General features: G+C 39.7%; 2 protein-coding genes and 1 long non-coding RNA gene across 8 annotated transcripts in view; 1 reads left to right on the forward strand and 2 right to left on the reverse strand.

Annotated features, from left to right (window-relative positions):
• Window positions 1-305: 305 nt before the first annotated feature.
• Window positions 306-23,095, reverse strand: gltp.S (glycolipid transfer protein S homeolog). The gene is given in 5 exon segments (NM_001094592.1): window positions 306-2,220; window positions 4,933-5,083; window positions 5,305-5,438; window positions 7,947-8,005; window positions 22,900-23,095. Coding segments are annotated over 5 exon segments (630 nt in total). The 5' UTR covers window positions 23,003-23,095; the 3' UTR covers window positions 306-2,037.
• On the forward strand, window positions 22,902-27,162 carry LOC108707082. The gene is made up of 3 exons (XR_001934213.2): window positions 22,902-23,035; window positions 25,786-25,873; window positions 26,427-27,162. It is a non-coding gene; the product is annotated as an uncharacterized LOC108707082 (long non-coding RNA).
• Window positions 25,938-27,189, reverse strand: part of LOC108707080 (ARF GTPase-activating protein GIT2) — a 54,220-nt gene continuing 52,968 nt past the window's right edge. For all 6 annotated transcript variants that reach the window (XM_041580258.1, XM_041580257.1, XM_041580256.1 and 3 more), the window contains one exon: window positions 25,938-26,681. In XM_041580258.1, the coding sequence (XP_041436192.1) occupies window positions 26,469-26,681 (213 nt within the window). In that variant the 3' untranslated portion in view covers window positions 25,938-26,468. The remainder of the gene's footprint in view (window positions 26,682-27,189) is intronic.

Below are 27,189 nucleotides of genomic sequence, written 5' to 3' on the forward strand. Positions count from 1 at the left end.
ATCCTAAAATTCAGGGTTAAAAATGCAGGGATTAGCACAATGCTAAAATTCAGTCATAAAAATACAGATGAAGTCTATAATAAATGTAAAAATAAATAAAGATTTGTTGAATTAAACATCCCCTTTTTTTTTTCTTTTTGCTGTATTGCTTTGTCTTAGGTTTGTATGTACCTTTCCCGGCCTTAAATGAAATGCATCCCTCGGTGACATTTACCCTCCTTACCTGGCTCTCCAAGTGGAGTTTGGCATGTACAGTAAAACCTCAATTTTAAGTCCCCTGACTTTAAGTTTTCCTGTATTTTACATTTTTTTTTTATTTGTGGTCCCACCAATTTATAATGCATTTCAATGGGTGCATTTCCCTGATTTTAAGTAACGTTTTCCCAGATTTTCCATCAAAATTTTGTCCTGATGTTCCCAAAAACTGCTTTTTTTCCCTCTATTAATGTTATTTGTGAAATAAAGAGGTTTAAAATACTAACCAGATATATATATTGCCATGGTTCTGCCTGTAAATGGTCAATTCCAATTAGTCTGCTCCTTATACAGCCCTGCACCAATCACTTATTGCTTTAGTTTAGGTATGTGACTTAGGTATGAGGCCTTGCACATGCACCCCAATGTGTAACATTAACGCTGCATTGCTTAACCCTTCTTATTAACACAGTAAATATTGTATCTCAAAGTAAAACTGACTCCTGTGCTTATATACTTTCAATAATTGAAGAAAAAGTTACTTTAACTTTTTTTTAAATTTTACAAAATTTTTTCCTGGTCCCCTGAAAAACATAAAATGGGGGTTGTAGTTTATATATATTTTCAGAACAAAGTCCACTGCCCACAAATATTGTGAAAGCCAGAACCCCACAACCTGGCTAAACCCAAGAAGAGTCAGGAAACCTCACTAAAATCTAAACCAGAATTACAAAAGGCACAAACATGATACAGCACATCATATGTGCCACTTGCAAAGATGGTGCAAACATTTCACAAGATTTATTTTAAAAGCAATGACAATGGGTGTGGTTTGGGGCATTTTGGTGCAAGGTTTTTGTAACACTTAAAGTGCCCACAATTGCCCTGTGGAACATTCCCCATCCATTACCTACTGTGCACCTGCTAATATTCAAAAGAAAAATAAATAAAACATTATGCTAAAGCAGTCTCCTGTTTTACATTCTATTTCTGCAAGATATATGCTTTTTTAAGGCTGTAGGCTGAATGGATGGATACCATACACTGTACGCATATATGTACACTTTTGCTGCATCTTCTTTTGTTGCATTTTAGCTATAGTTTGCCTTTCAGTAACTGTCTGTTGGTGAAAGCATTAGTTAGACAAGAGACCACACAGTGTTTGAATATAAATGTCAAACCATATATGTATTGACAATACCCTGTAATTTTCATAATAATGAATAGAAAAGTAGCTTTAATACCACCCCTTGCAGCCAAGAGACGGCGTGCAAAGATCTGTGGATGCAAATATTGCAAATTCATTAAAGTGCCAATCTATACAAGTTAGAAATGAAATAATATGTTTGTATTTAGTCCCATTATTATTATTAATCAGCAGAGCGACTTTGGTGATCCAAGAACAGAAAAAAGGTGTAAACTTAAAGTACCAAAGTGATCTAATGACAGTGATTTGTATAGCTGCTTGTATTGTAGACATGATGTGCTGTTGTACGAAGGGGGTCAGGAACTTTCATTGGATCCCTTGCAACATTTAAATTAAAATTCCTTCCTGGTGTAATACTTCACATTTGTATAATCAGTGCCCCCCCCCAATTAATAAAAGGTACCTGCTAGGTTCTTTTCTTAAATGCCTAGAAGAGACAGATGCCTAAATCTTGACATGTGAACCACCTATTGGCCCAAGTTCACCAAATGAAACCTGCACCTAACTTTCCCCTGCTGAAAAAATAACGGTCATTAGTTTACTTTGGTTCTGCAGCTTGCACCCATCCAATGAAAACATTCCGTTGAAAAGCAATCTCCTGAGCTGTGTCCACAAACAGTCTTTGGTAGGGTTAACTAAGCTTTGTAATCCAGCTCTGCATTCATCTTGTTATACATTATATAGATTGCTTCTATGGTTGTAGTGTAATTCACCAGGAACTGTCGGATCTTCTCTATGCATTCCTCTTCCTTCACCGTCTGTCCTTTGGAGAGGGCCTTAAGGAAGACATCTTTGTATGGAGCCGCAAACAGTGCAGTCTGAAATAATTTAATGGGGGGGGGAAACAGCCTTTGTAAAACAAAAACGAATATTCAAAGGTTTCTCTTCACAGTAAGTACCATGTCCATGAAATGTTTATTATAAATAAATGTTTATCCATGTAGTACCTGTATAGAATAATCAGCATAATATACTAAACCAGCAGATATTTGGCCAGAATATGTTTTTACAAAATTACAAATTGTAAGTGGCCAGAGTGAAACATGTGGCAAGAAAACAGGCCCTAGTAATCAAGGTGTTTAATTCTGACACTAATGGTGTAATGTAATGAATAATTTTAAAAGGCCCTTTACACCAATCAGCCCATGGGCCAAACAGACAGACAGAGTACAAGGGGCCACACAAGTGATATGGCCATCTTTCTATTGTTCCTTCCAACTGGTGTTTGAAAATTTCCAACCTGCTTAATTCAGGAACAAAACATTATATCAATATCAGTTAGGCTTGTGGGCCTCCATATACATACCAATAATTGTATGAAATTTTATTAATATGTGCATGGCCAGCATAAAGGAATTGTTCAGTATAAAAATAAAAACTGGGTAAATAGATAGGCTGTGCAAAATAAAAAATGTTTTCAATATAGATAGATTGCCAAAAATGTAATGTATAAAGACTGGAGTGACTGGATGTGTAACATAATAGCCAGAACACTACTTCCTGCTTTTCAACTCTCTTGGCTTCCACCGATTGGTTACCAGGCATGTGGCCCCCCCTTCAAGTTGCTGACTAACTCAGAGTTTCCAGATAACGGATCCCATACCTGTATCAATATAAACCTGGGTCCTCTTGCTAGGCGTATATTATCCTGCAGCTATTCAGTAGAAAAGGCACTACATACAGGTACATGACTACTAAAGAAATCATTTCCCACTGCAAGCAAAATTTAAGTCTTCATATTAAAGGGGTTGTTCACCTTTTAAAAGTGTGATATGCTAATACAAAAAGAAAACCAATTGCAAATGGTCTTATTTGTGGTTTTTGAGTTACTTTATTCAGCAGCTCTCCAGTTTTTAGCAATCTAGTTGCTAGGGTCTAAATTGACCTTAGCAACCATGCACTTGAATGGTCTTTTCAATACAACACGTTTGTCTACCTCTAAGCAGTTGGGGAGGAACAGTAAGCACCTGGTACAGTACAAAAAAAAAAGTTTTTCTGTCCAAGTCAAGCCCTCTGTTCTTGCTGCCGATTTGAATAATGGACTGGAATAGGATAAGAATAGGAGAGGACCTGATGTGTAATAAATAGTAGCCTTACAGGGCATTTGTTTTTAGATGGGGTCAGTGACCCTCATTTGAAAGCTGGAAAGATTCAGAAGAAGAATGTCAAAAATTCAAAAACTATAATAAACAAAAATAGGACAGCCAATTAAAAAGTTGCTTAGAATTAACCATTCTATAATTGACTTTAAAGGACCAGTAACATCAAAAAAATTAAAAAAAAAAAATCGTTAGTACACATCAAAAAAAAAAAAAAAAAAAAAAAAAAAAAAAACCACCACCACAAATTATAAAATTTAAAAACACAAAGCCTTTATTAAGTAATAACTTACAGAAACTGCACTTCCTGTCCTGTACAGAAACGGCGAAAGGGCGACCATCGATGCTGCTGGGCTCAATTTCTCCTCCCTGGCTACTCTACTGACAGCTTGTGAAGGAGCAAGATGGATGCCTCATGCCTGCGATGCGATGCAGTGACTACTCGGGCCCCCTCCTCCTCCTGCACTATAGATGAGAAGCGCCCACCTGGACACTGGAGGAAGCGGTGGTAGTGGAGGCGGTGGAGGGAGCTGTAAATCAATGTTGGCAGCGGCAGCTGCTTCTCATCATCAGTCACTGGCCAGGCCCCCTCCTCCTCCACCGCTCCCTGCCCTGGTCGCTCCTGCTCCGTTCCCTGCACATGAATGATTATCTGCCTGCATTCCGTTTAGCTAACAGACCTACTTGTGCCTTGTAGCTGTATTGTGCGCTGGATTAGCACTGGGCGCAGGAGCAGAGGAGGTGCAGCGGAGCGGGAAAAGGAAAGCTGTATCACATCCAGCTACAAGGCACACGTAGGTCTGTTAGCTAAATGGAATGCAGGCAGATACAAACGCTATCGAAACAATCACTCATGTGCAGGGAACGGAGCAGGAGCGACCAGGGCAGGGAGCGGTGGAGGAGGAGGGGGCCTGGCCAGTGACTGATGATGAGAAGCGTCTGCCGCTGCCAACATTGATTTACAGCTCCCTCCACCGCCTCCACTACCACCGCTTCCTCCAGTGTCCAGGTGGGCGCTTCTCATCTATAGTGCAGGAGGAGGAGGGGGCCCGAGCAGTCACTACGTCGCATCGCAGGCATGAGGCATCCATCTTGCTCCTTCACAAGCTGTCAGTAGAGTAGCCAGGGAGAAATCGAGCCCAGCAGCATCGATGGTCGTCCTTTCACCGTTTCTGTACAGGACAGGAAGTGCAGTTTCTGTAAGTTATTACTTAATAAAGGCTTTGTGTTTTTAAATTATAATTTGTGGTGGTGTTTTTTTTTTTGATGTGTACTAACGATTTTTTTAAAAAAATTTTTTGATGTTACTGGTCCTTTAAGGCAAACCCTGCCTTTAACAAGGAGATTGCTTTTCTGACCACTGCACAACCTTATCAAACAATACGTTAGGATGTTTAATCTCTTAAAACACCATCAGTTTTGTAAGCTCACCTGGAAAAGCTTCTGCACAAGCCAGCCATGGTATTTTTGGAGCGCTATCTCATAGGCCTTGGTTATGTTCACCTTGATAAGATTCGGGTTCTGATCATCCCTTTCTCCATCAGCAATACTTTGTAGCATAACCTGAATGAACTTTAGGCCCCTGCAACAATGGAATAAAACTATGCTTGTACCAAGGTAAAATAAAACAGAGAATGAGGACTATAATTTAATATACATACAGTATAGAGATTTAGCAAATGAAGAAAACTTTTAAAAGGTGTGAATTATTTTTTTTAAGAGGGACTGGTGAACTTTTGGGCTCATTCACACTGGTGTTTTAATCCACATTTCCCAAGAAAAGGAGACTTTGTTGTACCTTACCTTTTTAACCACATCAACGCTAATGTTGCTCCAACTTTTGGCCACTGGGGTCCATGCAATTCCTTCTCTCCTTCCAGAATCATCTGCAGGGTCTTGAACTTGGTAGGGTTCGATTCATAGACTGAACGGATTTTCTGACATTAAAGAAAATGCAAGTTATGCATAAAGAAACAAAAGGTTTTCTTAACAGATTGGCAGAAGTAGACTCATAACGCTCACACTCTTTCTCTTAGAACAATATACAACTGGCACACAGCTTATATTTAAAAGAACAGTTCAGTGTAAAAATAAAAACTGGGTAAATAGGCTGTGCAAAATAAAAAAATTTTTCAATATAGTTAGTTAGGCAAAAATGTAATGTATAAAGGCTGGAGTGACTGGATGTCTAATAGAACAGAACACTACTTCCTGCTTTTGAGCTCTCTAACTCGGAGTTAATCAGTGACTTGAAGGAGGGCCACATGGTACATTTCTGTTCAGTGAGTTTCCAATTGATCCTCAGCATTCAGCTCAGATTCAAAAGCAACAGTTATGACCCATGTGCCCCCCTCCCCTCAAATCACTGATTGGTTACTGCCTGGTAACTAATCAATGGAAACCAAGAGAGCTGCAGTTCTGGCTTTTATATTAGACATCCAGTCACTCCATCCTTTGTACATTACATTTTTGGCTAATTATATTAGAAACATTTTTTATTTTGCACAGCCTATTTACTCAGTTTTTATTTTTATACTGAACAATTCCTTTAAGGCAAATTAGCTCATTAGTGGAAGAAAAGCAAGCACACATGATCAAGTATCGTTACACATGTTAGTTTAGGCATGTTCAGAAGTTTAAAAAGAATGACCCATTTAGCTGCACCCCCCCCCCATTGTATTTGTCAGAGGTTCCCACCGAATCAAAATTTATTTACAACTTAACTTTTAATAATAAATAGTAAAAGCAATGTCCAGAAATGAACAAAAAAGGGTTAAAAGAGAAATAAGGAGGGAAAGCTATACAGACTCTGAGGTCACTATCTTATAGAAGGATTATAGAGGGTTAAAGGGCATTAAGTGACTACTCACAGTCAGTGCATTCCCATCCTCTATAAAAATTGCTCTATAAGCTAGTGACCTCAGTGTCCGTATAGCTTTCCCTCCTAATTTCTCTTTTAACCCTTTTTTGTTAATTTCTGGACATACTTTTTATTTTTTTTTTTACCATTTATTATTAAAAGTTACATTTTAAATAAATTTTGATTTGGTAGGAACCTCGGACAAATACAATGGGGGGGGGGGGGGGTTTGCAGCTAAATGGGTCATTCTTTTTCTTCTTTGTTGGTTTATTAGTATTTCACTTAACCCTGCACACCATTAATTTGTTTTCTCGCTCCATCCAATGGAAGCTGCTCCCAATTGTTCTTTTTCGTGGCATGTTCAGAAGCTGCAACTTCAACACACAGTTTGCAAAATAACACTTTAAAAATGTTTTTAACCCTTTCTTATTAGGATTTAGGACATTATTAAATAATTCACCTATCTAGTCTGTATATTACAATGAGAAGACCGCACCAATCAGGTCTTGAAAAAAAGTGAAAAAATATTTATTCAACGTTTCGGTTCCTCAGTTGAGCCGTCTTCAGGACTAGAAAGAAGACGGCTCAAGTGAGGAACCGAAACGTTAACTAAATAGGACCAACGTTTCGGCCTATTCCAAGGACTGTGATACAAATATGTGATGCTGCACCAAGCAAGCTAAACATAATAAATATACACAGAAATCAGGACAAAGAGTGCTATGTAGTAAGAGACATAGGGGCAAGTTTACTAAAGGGCGAAGTGACCAACGCTAGCGAAAATTCACCAGTGTGACATCATTTCATTACTTCGCCACTTTACTAATGGTCGCTGGCGTAACTTCGCTACCGAAGGATATAGACTCTAGCGGTAAATTAGCTACCTTACACCTGGCGAAGTTGCACTCTGGCGAATGGACGTAACTATGCAAATTCACTAAGATGTGGATTTCACTGAACGTTAACTCTTGCGTCAGACTTGCCTTCGCCACCTCAGACCTGGCAAGGTGCAATAGAGTAGATAGGACTTCCTCAAAAAAGTTGAAAATTTTTCTAAGTCCAAAAAATTGCTGGCGACTTAATTTTTCAGGGTGATAGGCTGCAAAAGATCGTAATTTTTTTTCTGGGGTACCCGGCTTCCCCCTTACATCTCCTAACACATGGCACATAAACTATACACTGGGCTCATGTGTAGGGCAATATAACAACTCTATTTTATTTTATTAAGGTTTCCTGGGCTTGTGTAGTGTAATGTATTTGCTGCAACATATACGTCCATTCAACTTCCTGCCATATGCAAATTAGGCAACGCTAGTGAAACTTCGCTTTGCTTGCTGCAGTAATGCTAGCGCTACTTTGCCAGCATTCGTCACCCTGGATGCAACATCAGAATTTACTCAATTAGCATTGTCCTGGTGAATCTACAGCTGGCAAAGTGTTGTGATGTGAGCGAAGCCATCGATGGCGAATTTTCGGAGGTTAGTGAATTTGCCCCATAGTGGGAAGGAGGTCCCTGCCCCGTAGAGCTTATAGTCTAAGTATATTAATTTAATGAAGTGAAAGAATTACTTTTTTGTTACATTACCGTTATATTTCCTGTAATATCCGCCTTGATTGGAGAAAATATTGCAGAGCCAAGGCAGTCTGAAACAAAACAGTGTTTTTATTTTGGGCAATTTCATTTTCCAGTTTCCCAGTAACACCAAAACCTGTGAAGTTATACTCTCAGACTAAAGATACTTCAATGCTTTTTCAGTAAGGGTCCCGCAGCACCTTCACTCAGTAGTTTGTCCTGGTGCTGTCTTCTACCTTTGTAAGCTTGCTCTCCATGTTCAGAGGAAAAGTAAAGTTGAAAGGTTGTCTTCCAAAATACCTGATCTGAAAAGGCAGAACTGTGCAGCTGGGTTGGCAGCCCCCATATCTGTAAGAGAAAAAGGCCTGGCACACGGAGCAAGTTAAACCGGGGTCCTACCCCTGGTGTGTTTATTGCATCATTGGGCACCATCGTTATCCTACGAAGGGCCTGAGTGTGCGCGTGGTCTTTCTGCAGCCCCCATATCTGATCATGTTACTTCCAGTCCCTTGATCGTTAAACAAGAGCAGTTGAACTGGAGGCCAATCTTGGTCTTGGCTCCTACTGTGCATGCTCCTAATGAGCAATATGCACCAGGGTCAAAAAGCAATATGTCCAGACATAGAGGCTGCCAACACCAAAGTGCAGCTCTGCCTTTTTAAATCAAGTATGGGTGAGAAGTAGTAATGGGCAAATCTGACCTGTTTCGTGAAAAAATTGCCAATTTGAAGTCTATGGGCAATTTTTTTTTCACCAATTGGACCCATGGGTGTTTTTTTCACGCCAAAACATGGTGAAAATTTTTGCTCATCACTAGTGAGAAGGGCTTTCTTTGGAAGTCTGAAAGTTGGTGCTCTATGCTCTAACATTCAATCTACTTTTCCTATATTCCTCTACTACTCCTATCTTTTATAACTCTGGACTCAAAGTTAAAGGGCTAAATTATACTGTTTAGACTGCACATAATTCATTCTATAATATAAAAATACATTTCTGAACCAGCAAGTGTATTTTTTTTTTTATTTATAATATTGGTGTGTAGGCAGCCATCTCAGATCATTTTGGCTGGTTATGTACTTTCAGAAAGAGCCAGCACTAACTGTTTTCAGGCAGGCTGTTGTTTCTCCTACTCAATGTAACTGAATGTGTCACAGTGGGACTTGGATTTTACTATTGAGTGCTGTTCTTAGATCTACCAGGCAGCCGTTATCTTGTGTTAGGGAGCTGCTATCTGGTTACCTTCCCATTGTTCTGTTATTAGGCTGCTGGGGGGGTGATATCACTCCAACTTGCAGTACAGCAGTGAAGACTGACTGAAGTTTATCAGAGCACAAGTCACATGACTGGAGGCAGCTGGAAAACAGACAATATGTCTAGCCCCATGTCAGATTTCAAAATGAATTGTAAAAAAATCTGTTTGCTCTTTTGAGAAACTGATTTCAGTGCAGAATTCTGCTGGATCAGTATTATTAACTGATGCATTTTGAAAGAAACATGTTTTCCCATGACAGTATCCATTTAAACACGAGAAACCTCTACCAGCTCATTTCCTTTTGTCTGTTTTAAAACGCTCCCATGTAATGATCACTAATGAGCTCTAATGCATAATGCAGATGGCACTGGTTTCTATGCATCAATCTGTGAACAAAGAAACTAATTGCCAATCACTTCTGCAGCAGGTGAATGAGGGTATTCGGTTGAAAAGGTATAGGGTTGCAACGTAAATTAAACTGAATACTAATAAATATGAGTGGAGCGAGGGATCCAGGGACACTTCCTAAAAAAAGCACCCTGTTGGGCTGCAAGGATTTGAAACGCCACACATAAATCCTTGCTCTATCTGCAGTTTTTCTGCTGGATGTTTACACCAATGCCAAACGATTACACATGCGTCACAACCACCAAGTGTGTCATTGCTTCCCTTATACACTTACTCTTTAAAGAAAATCAATAAAAATAATTATAGTGAAGTGTGACTCATTCTAGAACATTATAATTGTTTTATTTTTTTTTAAGGCATGTCGTCCTTGGACGTTAATTACCAACGCGTTGTGGCAGCCATGACGTGGGTATAATTGTTCAATTATCATTTCAAGCCTAGTGCTTTGCCTGGATGAGTTATCCTTTGTTATTTTAATATTATCTGATCCTTAAATGTAGCATTGGTGAATCAGCCTACTATGTGTAGTCCTATTACTTGTAATATGCTATTTCATTGTTTTATAATCTGGCCTTCCAGCATGCGGCCAACTGGCTAAATAACCCACTACTTCTCTAATTGTGTACATCAAATATATAATCTCTTTGTATATTATAGTATATAGGGTATGGCAGCCTCCAGCTATAGAATAACACTATTACTATATGACAACTTGTTTTTATATAACTAAAAATATTACAGTCAAGGCAAGCAATGAAATAGACAAATATCAATGTGGTGTTCTGCAGCAAGCTGGCTGCTATGTGAATATGTAGAAAAAGAATGTTGTGATTCACTAGATGCAAGTCAGTTGCATGTGTAGCCAACACACAAAATTTGTATGGACCATGTATAGACTTAAGAACCTTAATTACTATCATTTTTACATTGATTTTATACTTTGCACTTTAGAACCTTAATTACTATAATTTTTACATCAATTTTATACTTTGCACTTAATACTTCGACATTCCTTTTACAAAAAGAATATGATGATGGTGCTTTACTAAACAAGGTATGACGGCAAAAGTAATAAGGCTCCTATCAGTCTGCAGGGCCAAAGATGGTTACGTTAACCTGTTCTTTAGAAACAAACCTTCTCAAAGCCCTGTGAAGTCCTCCTTTCACTGCTGCAATGGTGCACCCAAATGAATGCGTGCCACCTGCAACATTTGCTAGGAAATGTTATAGACATCATCTGAGGGTGCATGCTAACGTCCACATTTGGTTGCAGCCGGACATCAACAGAAGGATTTACAACCTATTCCTGTGCACATAACCATAGCAACTGCGGTAGCGGACAGTTACAATGCTCTAATTAGTAGCTTGCTACATGTGATTACCTACTGGGCAATCCAATTTGTCCCTGGTAAGGTCTCACCTGGAGTATGCAATCCAGTCCATAAGAAGGATATAAATGAGCTGGAGAGAGTGCAGAAATGTGCAACCAAACTGGTAAGAAGGATGGAAGACTTAAATTATGAGGGTAGACTGTCAAGGTTGGGGTTGTTTTCTCTGGAAAAAAGGCGCTTGCGAGGGGAAATGATTACACTTAACAAGTACATTAGAGGACATTATAGATAAATAGCAGGGGACCTTTTTACCCATAAAGTGGATCACAGTACCAGAGGCCACCCCTATAGACTAGAAGAAAAGAACTTTCATTTGAAGCAACGAAGGTGTTTCTTTCCAGTGAGGACAGTGAGGTTGTGGAATGCACTGCCGGGTGATGTTGTGATGGCGGATTTTGTTAATGCCTTTAAGAATGGCTTGGATGATTTCTTGGACAGACATAATATCAAAGGCTATTGTGATACTAAACTCTATAGTTAGTATAGGTATGGGTATATATAATTTATGTGAGGGTATGGAGGAGTGTGTGTATGGATGCTGGGTTTCATTTGGAGGGGTTGAACTTGATAGACTGTCTTTTTTCAACTCGATGTAACTATGTAACTTGCATGAGTCTTCAATTTTTTCCTTTTACTATGGTGAATTTGCATACTGCCAAAGTCTGATCTGTAGTCGACATAACCAATGTTCCCTCTGGACTGTGCGCTCATACACAAATTTTGAGGCCAGCAAACACAACAATTTTTATTTTGTCAAAACACACCTGCACACACACACACAGTTTTTTTTATAAAAAAAATGCATACATTTAAAACGTGCATAAAACAGTTTTTTTTGTGCAAATAGCCAAGAAGGAATTAGAGGGAACATTGGACGTGACCCTGACCATTCAATCTCAGTAATATTGTTTCAGTAGAAGTTTAGAACAAGTATAGGAGGCTTGCTAAGTAGCTCCCTTCTTCCATTACCCAATAGTTTCTAACACTTGACTACTTTTTACACCTTTGGTCTAAGGACTGACACCGGAGACTTCATTCTTTGACATCCAACAGCAGTGGAAAAATACCAGCTGTGCCCAGACTGAAAGTGTACTCTATGGCATTCACACCATGAATAAAATATCACTCGATTCCCAATTTCTGCCAGTTCAGGTCAAAATGGAGTTGCCTTCTGTATCAAATTAGATTATTTCTTTTCTGGCATCTGCAACAAAAGCTAGTTACCTGATCAGGTACCTCCAGAGCAAGGAGGAGAGGAGTATTGAATATCGGGTGTGCTCATTGTGTGATGGTAATATGCACCTAAGAGATGAGTGATGAGTATGTAATTGCTTTGTGTCGTCAGTTAACCTTTAACACAAGTACATCTATAAAACTTATCCAGTGACAGATAACAGACATGCCTACTTGGACGGATATGGCTACCATAAGGGCAAAGGGCATACAAGTAGATTCGGGAGATTTAGTCGCCTAGAGACTAATCACCTCTTCTGGGGTACAATCTCCCCGAACTGCCTTCCCCCTGCTATGATGAGAAAACGACAGTGCCAATGCACTCGCGGCACTTTGATTTCCAAAGTCGTCTCACGAGGAAACTTTGGGCCGTTCGGGGAGATTGTTGTCCCGCAGAAGAGGCGATTATTCGCCAGGCAACTAAATCTCCCCAAATCTGCCAGTGTGCCCCTGCCCTAAAGCTTGTAGGAATAAAACATTGTGAGCATGTGATTGAATGACTCCCAAAAAAAAACCTCTCTTTGAAATACATTTGTACTTATTTAAATACTATTTGGGTCCTACTTGTCGGTTGAAATGTCAGTTTTCTTTCCCCCAAAAAACATACCAGTCCTATATTTGTTATCTTCTTCAAGTAATATATACAAAAAATGCCCAGATGGCAAACCAACTAATGGGAACAGTTAAACCAAACAATGTAAATGTTTTAAAGTAATACAAATATAATGTACTGTTATATATGCACTAGTATAATAGTGTGTTTGCTTCAGAACCTCTAATTGCTTTGTAGCCATGGGGGCACCATTCAAAGCTGAAAAAGGAGAAAAGACACAGACAGAATACACAGCAGATAACAGATGTGTTCTAAAGAATCCCACAGCGCTTATCTATTATCTACAGTGTATCCTTTGCTAGAATGGTTGCCCCCATGGCAACATTGCAGCTGCTTTATATAAAATATAGTAGTCTTTCTGCAGCAAACACACAACTTTTAGGCAGGCAACTGTACATTATATTGTCATTACTGCAATTTTTGGTGTTACTGTTCCTTTAAATCATCTTTACCCAGTAAGCTAACAATCTACTTGCAGATAGAGAGCAGATAGTAAGTATATATGGGTAAGAGAAGCAGTGCATACTGGTTTGTCTGTCAGTCAGTTTAGCATTTTGCTAAACTTATTTTCTACCTATTGATACTTTTTATTACTGATCCTTCTATTCACACCCTCTCCTATTCATATTCCAGTCCCTTATTCAAATCAATGCATGGTTGCTAGGGTAATTTAGATCCTAGTTACCACATTGCTTAAGATGCAAATTGAAGAGCTGCTGAATAAGAAGCTAAATAACTCCAAAACCTTCAATAATAAAAAATGAAAACCAAATGCAAATTGTCTCAGAAGATCACTCTCTACATCATACTAAAAGTTATATCAAAGAGTAGGTAGTGAGTTAGCAGTTAAGGTTGCACATAAATCTATTGAAGTTGTTCAGCAAGTCATAATGGGATGTTGCAGGCCGACAAGGTTAGACCAATGCAGCTCTGTGTATTCTAGTACTATTGTATTGTTCATCATGCTTTCAGTTGCAGATAGAGAGTTACACAGACTATTGTTCTCTTCATTAAAGAGAGAAACATCCTGAAGCAGCCAATGAATATTTCAGTTAAACCTATTATTCCTTGTTTGTTACAGGGCACTCTAGTCTTTAAATAAAAAGAAAGAAAGAAAACAGCCAATAGCTAATTAAAGGTCAGAGACGTATAAAGTGACAAATCTCTACAAAGAAGTAGGTTTTTGAATAATTGAACCTGGTAGGCAACTACCGAACTACAGAGATCTATAACATTGTAACCACAACTATCAAATCCAGAAATGGCCAATAAAACTTGTGATTTATATAGTAATGGCACCTGATGCGGTCACACAAGCTACAACAACAATAAGGTTCCGTGCCCGCTTTTGATACAAATAAAGTTGGCCATAAACGGAAAGATCGAAATAAAGACTTTATCAATTACTTTCCATTTTTTATTGTTTTTCCAAAATTGAAGTTTAAAGTTTAATGTTTGTGTCTCTGGGGTTTCAGTCTGGCAGCTCAGTGATCCAGGAGCAGATTCTGAACTGCCACATTGGATACATTGAGTTGATACATTTCTCAGCAGTTTTTGTGGAATATTCGCAACTATTGTATCAATTCTAACAGCTGCCTTTAATAAAACTAAGGGATTCTACTCAGCAGGGAAAAAAAAAAAAAAAAGATAAATGTATCAACTAAATGTATCCATTTAGAACAGTTAAAGGGTAAGGCCAGACGAGGAGATTCGGGGAGATTTTGTTGCCTGGCGACTTATCGCCACGTCTTTTGCGCGACTATCTCCCCGAACTGCCTCAGCGTTTTTTCACTATAGGCTACAGCGCAAAATCGCCTGCGCTATTGCACACGCGCTGATGCCAGGCGACAAAATCTCCCCGAATCTCCTTGTCTGGCCTTACCCAAAGAGTCCGCGACCTGCTTTAGAAGGTGAAAAATTAAACTTTACACTTTAGTATTAGAAAAACTATCACAAAAATAAAATAAAAAGGAATTGCAAAAAGTCTTAATTTCTGGTGAACAATCTGAAAACAACTGAACTGGAAAAAGTGATTGAAGGTGAACAACCCCTTTAATAAAGGAAGTTTTCTGAAGCAATCACATAATTTTTACCATTACAGGGAGTGAAAATAGGCTCTAGCATTCCTAGTACAGAGAGGCCCAATCAGCTCCCCACCAGCTCACTAAATAGTGACTTTGGCATCTTACAGCAGCCCTTCTGGTATTTATGTATAAAGGCCTCCTGATGCCCAAACAGTGTAAAAGCTAAAAACAGTTCTCTAAACAGATAGGCATTTAGTACATAGCCTGTGGCAGACTCAAACCCTACTGATGAAGCCTGAAGCCTGACTCCATAGAGAAGCAGTCAGACTCCTCAGTTAGGGTCAGCGTTAAAGACATATAAAATATCCCTTCATCAATGGTACTTAAAGGAGAACCAAACCGTAAAAATGAATATGGGTAAAAATGCCATATTTTATATAATGAACATATTGCACCAGCCTAAAGGTTCAGCTTTTCAATAGCAGCAATGATCCAAACTTATCACAGGGGGTCACCACCCTAGAAAGTGTCTGTGACACTCACATGCTCAGTGGATTCTGAGCAGCTGTTGAGAAACTAAAGGTGGCCATACACGGGCCGATAAAAGCTGCCGACAGACCAAGTCGGCAGCTTATTGGCCCGTGTATGGGGGCCCCCGACGGGCTTCCCCGATCGAGATCTGGCCGAAAGTCGGCCAGATCTCGATCGGAAGGGGTTAAAAATCCCGTCGGATCGCGGCCGCATCTGTTCGTTGATGCGGTCCCGCGATCCGACCGCCCGTTTGGCGAACGCTAGGATCCGATCGTTGGGCCCTAGGGCCCACGATCGGATCAGCCCGATATTGCCCACCTCAAGGTGGGCATATCGGAGGGAGATCCGCTCGTTTGGCGACATCCCCAAACGAGCGGATCTATCCGTGTATGGCCACCTTAAGTTTAGGGGTCATCACATATTATAAATCAGAAAATGAGGTTGACCTGTAATATAAGCTGATGCTACAGGACTGATTATTAAATTCTGATGCTAATTGCACTGGTTTCTGTGCTGCCATTTAGTAATAATCTGTATTAAATACTAACCAGCCTTATACTGTGACATTTATATTTTATATGTGCTGTATATTGTGAGTGGGTCCCTCAGTAAGTTTCAGCAGCACAGAGCATGTGCAGTGAATCAGCAGAAAAGAAGATGGGGAGCTACTGGGGCATCTTTGGAGACACAGATCTTCCCTGCTAAAGGGCTGTGGTTGCCTTGGACTGGGACAGAAACCCAAAATATAATGTACAACATTTCTAGCTACTTCTTTAGTTAGGCTTTAGTTCTTCTTTAAGGGGCCCAAAGCATGTCATGTATAACTTCTTAATAAATCTACTTTGAAAGTATTTCATACCGGCCAGTGTTGAGGGAGGTTGGTGGTGATGTCACAGGGGCAGGATAAGGAGTTCCATGAGTGGCATTTAGGGGGGCGAAGAATCTGTGTTTCGGGTGTGGGAAATTTGCACATTGTTGTCCATGGGTTGGCAGGTTGGAGCAAGGAGTGGGGAATTTAGGAAACAGAGGCAATGGGTGATTTACATGCAATTACATTGCCGGTACATTTGTAATACCACCCTAGCAGGTGATTTATGCGCCATGCCGCTGGGTTACTGACCTGGTGGTAACTCATAGCATGCTCCGTCATAAATATAGTTCAGTATTTAAATCATAAAACAAAGAAGAACAGGTTTGTTCAGAAGAAAAAAATGTAGCTATAGTTACCGAAGCACCAGAAAATACACTCCCCATGCAGCACAAAAGTGACTAGAATTTTCTAAATTCAAACACCTTGATTGAAAAACAAGTCTGCATTAAAATGATGCATTCTAAATGATAATTTATAACCTAATACACAAAATTGTCATAAACATCAGTAAACACTGACCTAATACATATTTTCCCTTGAACCACAATTTGGTGATGTTGGTGCTTAAAATAGCAGGGTTTCAGAATGGAATTATCCAGAGGTACACAAGAGAAAGTTATTCATTAAAAGACTATGCTTATATGAAACAGTGTTTTAAATAGCAGCTGTTTTATGGGATATATTTAATAGAGACCTGCTACGTTCAGAATTATAATTTTACCCATTACTTGTCATTTTCAGGAATAACTAAAGCCTTTTGACACACAGTCATGCAAACTGCCGAATCTGTTCTCAGTTCAAAGTCAAGTTCAGCAGGTACAGTTTCAAAGGGTCAGTGGCTTATCTGTGTAACTGAATATTTTGAAGAAAGCTAATCACCCTTAAAGTGACGGCTTTTCTTATTTGTACCTTGTGCAATATTGATGCCACTGAATTTAAGAACATCCTCTGCAAGCCTTGGAAACCATATTCCTCCAAACACAGAACAAGTTGTCAGAGTATTTAAATGAGGATTAAATTATACTATAAACAACAGTATTTTGCACTTGATCCCAACTAAGATATAATTAATCCTTATTAGAGACAAAACAGTCCTATTGGATTTGATTAAAGGAAAACTATACCCCTGAACAATGTAGGTCGCTATAAAAAATATATTTTTTTAAAACAGCCGATATATAAATCCCTGCTTCATGTAAATAAACAATTTTCATAATGATATACTTTTTTAGAAGTACGTGCAATTGGTAGTTATACTGTAGATAAAACTGCCATTTTAATAAATAAGGGCCATCCCCTGGGATCTTATGATTCACGGTGCACCAGGGCCAGAACTAGGGGTAGGCAGAAAAGGCACCCGTCACGGGCACAGCGATGAGGGGGCGCTATTTAAGGGCCCTCTGCCTACCGCTCTCTCGCCTCTATTCTGCTTGTACCCTGTCTGTGCACAGAGGGGACCAAGTGGCTGGCCTGGTTGCCTAGGCTGCCCAATCTGCTTGGCCCACCCCTGAGGAGCACACAAACAAACCATACATGTCAGCAGGTCACATGAGCCAATTAACGGATAAGGTTCTGACTTCCACAACCTCTTCCTGTTACATTTAGAGCTGCAGTATTTCTGGTCAGCTTATCTCCGAGGGAGCACAGAGAATATCATAAAATGGGGGCTCAAGAGGAAATTGTAAAAGGGCAAGATTTACTAAAATATATTCCAGTTTGGGAAGATTCTTTAATATGCAACTTGATATGATACAAACTATCTTTTGCTTAAGTTCATTTTGGGGGTATCGTTTTCCTTTAATGTTTAAATGATTTTTAGTAGGCTTAATGGATGGAGATGCGAATTATGAGGGATCTCATATCTGTATATCTCTCACACTATGCACCATTTTTATAAGCAGTCTAAAAAGTGGAACAGGTTCATATAAAATCTTATACTCCGAATGCTTGGGGCCTGGAGGTTTTCCAAATGCAGAGTTTTCCCATAATCTGGAACAGTGCCTTTAAAGCCAAGGAAAGGTAGAATGTCTGGGGGGTGCCTAGTTGTTAGGCACCCCTAGTAATTCTAGTTACTTTATACACTCTAGACATCCTCCCTCTTCTTCATATATGCTCTAGCCTGGGAGTGCTTTACTTCTCAGCACCTGCCATACTCCAGTGTCCCAGCATCCTCAGTGCCACCCTGGGTAAGCACAGGTTAATTACAGAAATACATTGCCAATTTCTGTACTTTAATGTGCAAGTACAGATGATGCTGTAAAGGGTATGAACGAACAGTACTGAGAAGAAGAGAACCACAGGCTGGTGCATTTTTTAGAAGAGCGGTGCCTATCCAGTATTAAGATGGGCCAGCCAATCAATTTTCTTGCACCAGATACTCCTCTGCCCAGCTTCCAGGAAACTAAAATATACATAATCTATTTATATTCCCCTTCGCTGGTGTTTGGTACCATTTGTTCTATTGCCCAATCTGCTATTTGACAACCTTATTTAAATAAAGGTGATTTCAGCTAGTCACAATTAAACAGATAAAATGTAATTGTTCAGAATAAAGTGTTTTGGGGTTTCCATGCTTCAGTGTTCAGAAGACACTGCAAGGTTATACAATATAAGTTTGGGAGTAAGATATTTATCGGGGGGGGGGGTTTACATTTTCTGTACCACATGGAACATAAACAGGATCTGAAACCCTAAATTATTATTTGCTGCCTTAAACCTTTAGCCATACAGGTAGTTTCCAAGTTCACAGTAGTTTCCACTCTACTAAGTAAGGATTCCTCTACATACTAAAACCTGGGAAGTCATAGAACCCGACAACCTAATATATGCTTGTTTTGTTTCATGATTGGAAAACTATATCACATCTTCTACAATACACTATTTATCCACAGAGCATTTTTGCAATTTGTTTATTAGGATTGGCGAGGGAGTACAAGGGTTCAACTGCAGAGCCAGAGCACATATTACACAGATCCTATTCACAGCAAGAGAACAACGAGTCAGTGTCCCAATGCTGCAAATGAAATGCACATTGAATCTTAGAGCAGCAAAAACAAGAGGCAGGATCATCATGGTTACTCTGTGGGAAGATAAATCAGATATATAGCTACAGCCGGTTCCTGCAAACTAGAAACAATTAAAATGCCTGCTGCCTACCGTGTATTACTTCTTGCTGACATGAATAGGAAGCACTGTGTTCCCCTGCACAGGTGGTAATTACTTTTTTTGATTAATAAAACACCTTTTGCAAGGTAAACCTCGATGATTTTTAATAATGTAAGTGGAAAGCAAATCAAATGGGACCAACATAGCAGGACCAGACGTATGAGCAGCAGAAGCAGATGTCTCAGGTACAGTTTGGGGAGTGCAATTGTGAGTTAAGAGGTCTAGAATCTGTGGGGAAGGAGTAATGGACTCTGCAAGTGACCAGCAAACAGTGGGTGGAGAGAGAGAGAGAGAATGATTGGGTGGAGAGGAAATGTGCAGCAGCTTGTGGCACTAACAGGTGTAAGTGGATTTTGTTATGGTTTAAGTACTACTTTAAACGTATATGCCTTCCTTGTGTGACTAACCAACACTGCTACATATTAAAGTGGAACTCCTGCCCTCAGTATAGGGCCATACAGGTGACAATTATTATTTCAGAGCGTGAGAGCAAGGAAAGCGCAGAAGGACGACATTATTCTGGGGGACACTGACCCTACCATCCAAAAAAACTACTGCTCTGAGAGGTTTCAATATTATTACCTTTTATTATTGATATTTCTATTCAGGCCCCCCATATTTGTATTTCAGTCTTCCCTTTGAACAACTGCCTGGTTGCTAGGGTAGATGGTATGCTAGCAACCTAACAGCTGCTAAAATTTCAAACTGCTGCTGAACAAAATGTTACATAATTCAGGAACCACAAAAATGAAAAAAATAGAGAGATGCCAAAGACAACTATGAAAGCCATTTTAATGAATGGCTTAAATCTTTACGTATTTTTGACAAATGAGACAAAACGAACTAACTAGTCCTTATCGCTCGACCATAATTTTATGACTGGGACCACAAGAAAGCAGTTACAGTACCACAGCAAATGAGTCTTACAATCAGCACACGATTACCGCAAAGCAATCTGAAGAGGTTACAAGGGGCTTCTAAATTCAGTTTAGGACTATAAGGCCATACATGTACCATGTTGACAAATTGAACAGTATCCAACAATTTGCCCCATGGGCCAGTTTATTATCATTTGTGGTCCACCTTAAAGTTTTGCTTAAAGGAGAAACAACCCCTTAATAGAAAAAAGTTCACGGCAGCCACCTTCTTCTCTTCGGTAATCTTCGGAATAAGACCAGCGAATCGGCACATATGCAGTTGGAGCAATTTTCTGTATTGCGACAACTGCGCATGCACCGAAACTCACGAAAATTTACGAAGTGCCGGTCTCATTCCAAAGATTACCGAAGCAGCTGAAGATGGCGCCCGTGAACTCCGCTAGACAGAATCTGCATAGAGGGGTAAGTAAAGAGTTTGGGGCATTTGTCCTGGGGGCAGCTAGGCTGGGGGGGGGGAGGGAGGGGGGTCCATACATTTACTAATCAGCCTTGTGTAGGAGTGGGAGTCAAAATAGGCCCTGGAAATCGAAATATACAGACACTCAAACAACTCCCACCACAGTCCAAGAAAAAGTCTTGCCTGGGTTCTGGCATTTAGCAGAATGCACAATTTGCTAGTCCAGGCCTGGCTTCTATGTTAATGTAAATTGTGTGTACACATATTACATAGTTTATATATTACATATTTACATACAAACTCACATAACTTATCTCAGGTAACTGATAGCAACATGGAACATTTGCTGTGAACCAGAAAAATTGAAGGTGGGTCATCAATTGTGAATATCTCCATTCTCCCAGGGCACCGCTAAGGGTAAAGACACACAGAGCTTCTAGTAGCAGCTACTTGTGGCTACAAAATGCCAAAAGCAATACTTACAATTGCCTCTGCTAAAACACATGTAGTGTCTTCGCAAAGCCAATAATCACTATTGTCTATTTTGTAGCCATGACAAGTAGCTGCTACTAGTAGCTCTGCGTGTCTTCACCCCTAAGCTATAGACACACAGGCTTTTGTCATCGGCTGTTTTCAGCCTGCATAATTGGGCTGACCTCAGCCTGTGTGTGACCACACACAGGCTGACCAGATTTAAATCAATGGAGCAGGGACACTAAGCAGCTCTGCTTCTCTCAGCCTGCAAAAATGATGCAGGCAGATAAGAGTTTCTGATCAGCTGCTGACAACAGCCTGTGTGCCCATAGCCTAAATGGTTGTGGGGACCTAAGGCTGGTGCAGATGTCCAAAGCATCAAGTGTAGCATGTCTACACTAATTCTTTGTTAAGCTATCATCTCTATGGAAAGGTACACAACTTTACAGGTATTCATAATCATGCTTATTTTCTATAGAAAAGTTGTATTCACTTGGGGGGGAGGAGCAGTTTGTTAGCCCTTGGCACATATTGTAATTACAACTGCTTACTTTTTACTTACTCTTCTATTAAAGAATAATAACAGGCCAGGGTACTTTTACAGACAGTCAAGCTGCTATCTCTAGTCATGCTGTACAGATAATTGATGGCTGCCTAAGGGTAAGGACACACTGGGCGATTTGTCGCCAACGTTTTTAAAAAGCAAATCGCGGCGACATATCGCTCGTTTTGTCTCTGAACAAAAACAAATGAAAGACGCCAGCTCCTGTGCCCACAGCGCGTTTGTGAATCGCCTGTAGCTCCAAAACGCACTGAGACCCTTTTCCGAGCGATTTATCAGAAATAGCATGTACTTAGAAAAGCACTGAAATCTCCTAGACACGCACACACATACAGATAAGTAGCAGCAATTGTATTCAAATTACAATGCGAACGCAATGACGCAAGAACGTAAAGACGCCAGGTTACAGCGGGAAGCAAAAACCGTTTCCGGTTTGGGTGGAGCACGTACCGCACAGAGTAATGGGATACAAATCGCTCTGTGCCAATAGTCGCTGTGAATCGTCTGTTCAAAAAAGACGATCGTCTTGTCGCCACGATTTACTTTTTTAAAACGTTGGCGACAAATCGTCCAGAGTGTAGATGTTTCGATGATACTCTACTGCACATTCGCGGATATCCAGTGTGATTCCCAGTGTTACACTGCTGTGCATGTGAACTATCCCAGGTAATCAAGGGACTATCTAGGGCAGTGTGGTGCTCAGCAGAAAAGTACCCTGAGCTGTTTTTTTTTTTTCACAAAATAGAAGATGAACCTCCCTGGGGTTAAAATGAATCAGCAGGCACCCAACCCAATAAATACCAGTTTGCTTGTCCTTTCATCTTGTTCAGTAAGTCTCATAGGAATGCGTTGCAGTCGCTTATAATCGCAGTGATTTTAGTTTTTAACCAACACCCGAGAAGTTGCGACTGTAACATAAGTAGGACAGACATGGTTGCACTGCTTGTTATCCTGTAGCCCTCCAGCACAACTCCCAGCACAACTCCCAGCACAACCCCCAGCACAACCCCCAGCACAACCCCCAGCACAACGTGGGAGACTGTAAGTGGCTGCTAAAACGCGGCAAGTTGTAGCAAGTCCTTGACTGGTCCATCAGATGTACTCACCAAAGAAAGCGGGCAGATGGGAAACAGAATCCAGGAAGCTGCAGGTGTCGATTTGTTTATCAGCAGGAAGTGGCTTGAACTGGTGCTGAAGAAGCAGAGACATGGTGCGCTCCGGTTACAGGTCCCCCACACACCGGTAAGTTTCGGCGAGCAGCAGCCCGAACACACCTTCTATCTATTCTGAACTCCAACTAAGGCGGAACTGTAAATGTCCCACTGTGCCACACTATCCTTCAGCTGGATGAGGGGGGAGGGACTTCCATAGGCGCCGCAACCAATCATAAAAAAAAGTTAACCTACCAGCTGTAAAACAATACCGATTAGAAACGTCACTCTTCGGGCAAATAATATCTGACACGCCAATCAGAACAAAGGAAGCCAAGCGCTCAGCCAATGAGCTGTTAGTATTAGCGTTGTAGCTCGGCGTGTGTCCCGCCTGCTGATGAATAATACACGCTGTTAGATGGCCGAAGTAGTTAAGGGTTATTAAATATTTAGAGTAACTTTCCCCTGTGTGACACGCGCTGTGTACATGCAGCTTCTCAACATGTTTAACTTGAATTTCCAAGTGAGGTTTGATTCCCGGTGAGCTGGCCACTCATCCCTTCCCAATTTGTAGTTTTTCCCATTCTATTCTTATTACAACATATTACAACAAGTGCTGTCTTATGTCTTTCAAATACATCTGGGCGCTGTGTATTCTTGTGTGTACTGCTCTCCTTAATATTTTGCATGAGTGCACAAGGTAGAGGTGAATTGGCCAGGTTATGTGAAGGTGCAGATAAACTGAAATGCTTTCTATATCCATTAGAAACCCCTATTTAAAAAAAAAAAAAAAAAATATATATATATATATATATATATATATATATAATATATATATATATATATATATATACATATATATATATATACATATATTATATACACACATTATATATAAAATAAATATCAAAGTACAAACTTCGTCTTTTTTTTTTACATAGTATCAAGGTCAAACATTTTAAAGGCTGAAAAGTCCTAAAAAGGACTGAAAAGTTGGAACTTGATACTATGTAATAATTAAAAGACAAAGTTTTTTTACAAAGTGTGCCAGTTTGAAGATATTTGGTGTATACATGCTAAAAATATATAGGCACGACAGAGGCTCCCACTCACAGGTCTTTTGAAAAGATAAAGGTGTTTATTTGGCAAAAAACAACTAACGTTTCGTCTAGCTCCCTAGCCTTTCTCAAAGTGCTCAAAGGCTGGGGAGCTAGCCGAAACGTTAGTTGTGTTTTGTCAAATAAATAAACACCTTTATCTTTTCATAAGACCTGTGAGTGCGAGCCTCTGTTGTGCCTATATATATTCCCACACCTTGTGTATTACTCCCTTCCCTTTAGACTGTATGCCTATGCATAGGGCCTTCCTCACCTTTTTGTACCTGTATTGATTGTGATGTTTGTTACTCCATATATTCTATATATGTAATTCATGTGATGTAGTTGTATAATCACATTTACTTTACAGTGCTACGCAATATGTTGGCGCTATATAAATACATGTTAATAATAATAATAATAATATGTATATATAATTACAGTATATATGGACACAACCCAAACCCAAAAGACAACACCCAAACTCTTCTTCGCACTTCTCCCTCCTATAATGGAGCTCTTGTCTCCTCTTGTTGAGCAATGGCAAACTGCAGTACAGACTCCAAATGGCAGAAACAAGCCTAGGTATCTTATCCCAATGCAACACTTAGGGGCATAGAGTCAGGAGAGGAAGGGGTCATTCTTCCACTGTATAGAGCACTTGTAAGGCCCCATCTAGAATATGCCGTACAGTTTTGGTCTCCAGCACTCAAACAGGACATTATTGTATTAGAGAGGGTACAGAAAAGGGCAACTAAGCTGGTGAAAGGTATTGAAAATCTTAGCTATGAGGAAAGACTGGCCAAATTGGGGATGTTCACGCTGGAGAAGAGGCGCTTAAGGGGTGATATGAGAACTATGTATAAATATATAAGGGGATCATATAATAATCTCTCTAATGCTTTATTTACCAGTAGGTCTTTCCAGCTGACACAAGTTTACCCATTCCGATCAGAAGAAAAGAGGTTCCACCTAAATATTCGGAAGGGTTTTTTTTTTTACAGTGAGAGCTGTGAAGATGTGGAATTCTCTACCTGAATCAGTTGTACAGGCTGATACATTAGATAGCTTTAAGAAGGGGTTGGATAGCTTTTAAGCAAGTGAGGGAATACAGGGTTATGGAAGATAGCTCATAGTACAAGTTGATCCAGGGAAAGTCCGATTGCCATTTTGGAGTCAGGAAGGAATTTTTCCCCATCTGAGGCAAATTGGAGAGGCTTCAGATGGGGTTTTTGACTTCCTCTGGATCAACCAGCAGTTAGGCATAAAAAAAACAAAACTTTGTAACACACCTAGGGCTGCATTAGGAGACCGGGCAGGGTCGTGACACGGCGATCAGCGATTGGCCAATCACAGTGTCAATAATTGGGAATCCTGACAGTTTTCCTATTTTGGAAGGCAGTTTTGACCCTGGCAGCCCTTCAAAATACCGGATCAAAACCGGACAGGTGACAACCCTAAACACGCCTGAGTAATCACAAACATTGTGAATCCAATTGACCCAGACATTATGGTGCCCTGAAATAAGGGGGAATATGTATAAAACATGTTGTCATTTCTACATGGTGAAACTGAAATGTATGCAAATAACTTTAAATTAAAGTCTGAAATGTGAACTTTTAATGAGTTGTTTAATAAAACATTTACACTGATGAGCAAAGGGGTAAATCATAGAAAAGATATCTTTGTCTCAAACATTCTGGAGGGCACTGTAGTTATAAGTGTATTTTTCTTTTTTACACAGACATAGCCGATTCCACAGCATATTCCTCATGAATATAGGCTGCTGCACCGTGCTGGGGGGCTGGTGCAAATTGCAAGAAAATGTTAAAGTAAGTAGTTGAGCTTAAATCAATAAAGAAGGTAAAAATGCTAGTAACGTAGTAAAAACAGCAGTAAAATAAATATTTTTATTAACCATTTGAAAGCATGTGGGTTATACATACACTGTGACGAGAATGTGATGACTCTATTGGTAATAACATTCTAGTTGTAACCTTAACATGGCAGTTGCCTTCAGTAATGCTGAGTGAGAAAGAGAGGGATAGAAAAATAGTTCCAAATGAAGGAATACAAATGACACTATTTTAAGTACAGCCATGGGATTTGTACACTGTATTAAAACAATGTTATACAAGATAAAGAAGGAGAAAGTATTTACTAAATGCTGATTGGGCATAATACTTTCCAACTGCCAGCATTTCGTTCCTCGATAGAAAAACAAGTTTACAAATAAAGCGGTATAAATTAATTAGTCACCATTAGAACCAACATGCAAAAAAAAATACTGATTTTCTTTTTAAGATGAACCTGTCACTTTACATTTAATAAAAAAAGAAAAATAGAAGTACAAATTAAAAAACAAATATTGTTTTCTTTCTTCAGATTGAACCCGGGGCGTTAGTAAAATAAAGAGTCTCTGGACACTCAGTTGGTGTTTTCTTTGGTCGTTATGGTGACCAGTTGTTTTGCAGCCTTGGCAATGTCATAAGCGCACTGGATCACTTGCTGCGTTACCAGCTGGATATCGGCCGTCTGACTGGATTCCATAGGGAGGGTCTTCTTGCATTCTGACTGCAGCCGATGAGCACTGGATGTCAGGAGTCGAAGTGAAGTCCTCACCATATCAGACTTGGGCTTCTGAGGGAAGATTTATCCCATTAGCAAAAAAGGAAACCCCAATTGGAACTAGCCCTCCACAGTGACTCCATGGGTCAACAAAGCCCTCCCATCTATCAAGCTTACCTACTTGACGCTGCCCTGGAAAATTCGAAAAGATATGGGACCCATGGCTAGGCATTAATTCACTTGAACTCCCAGATCTCTAAGGCCTATGCCAGCCAACCAAATGCTAAGGCACAGTGAATTGGTTGCATATATGGTGTTATACGGGATTGATCTTTGTTATTCCATGTTCTGACAATTATTTATATTAATATAATATTTAATATTATTTTTATATTATTTTTATAATATATTATATTAAAATATTAATATAATATTTTTATTCAAAGGCATAATGGAAACACCAAGTGTTAACACTATGTGTGAACCAATGTATGTACTCCCCTACCCCTAAAAAAACAAAAATTAATAAAAGGAAACCCCATCACTACCTGTAGTTCTGGTACAGTGCTAGTGGTATATG

The sequence above is a fragment of the Xenopus laevis genome, chromosome 1S, assembly GCF_017654675.1.
Source record: "Xenopus laevis strain J_2021 chromosome 1S, Xenopus_laevis_v10.1, whole genome shotgun sequence".
Taxonomy (NCBI): Eukaryota; Metazoa; Chordata; class Amphibia; order Anura; family Pipidae; genus Xenopus; species Xenopus laevis.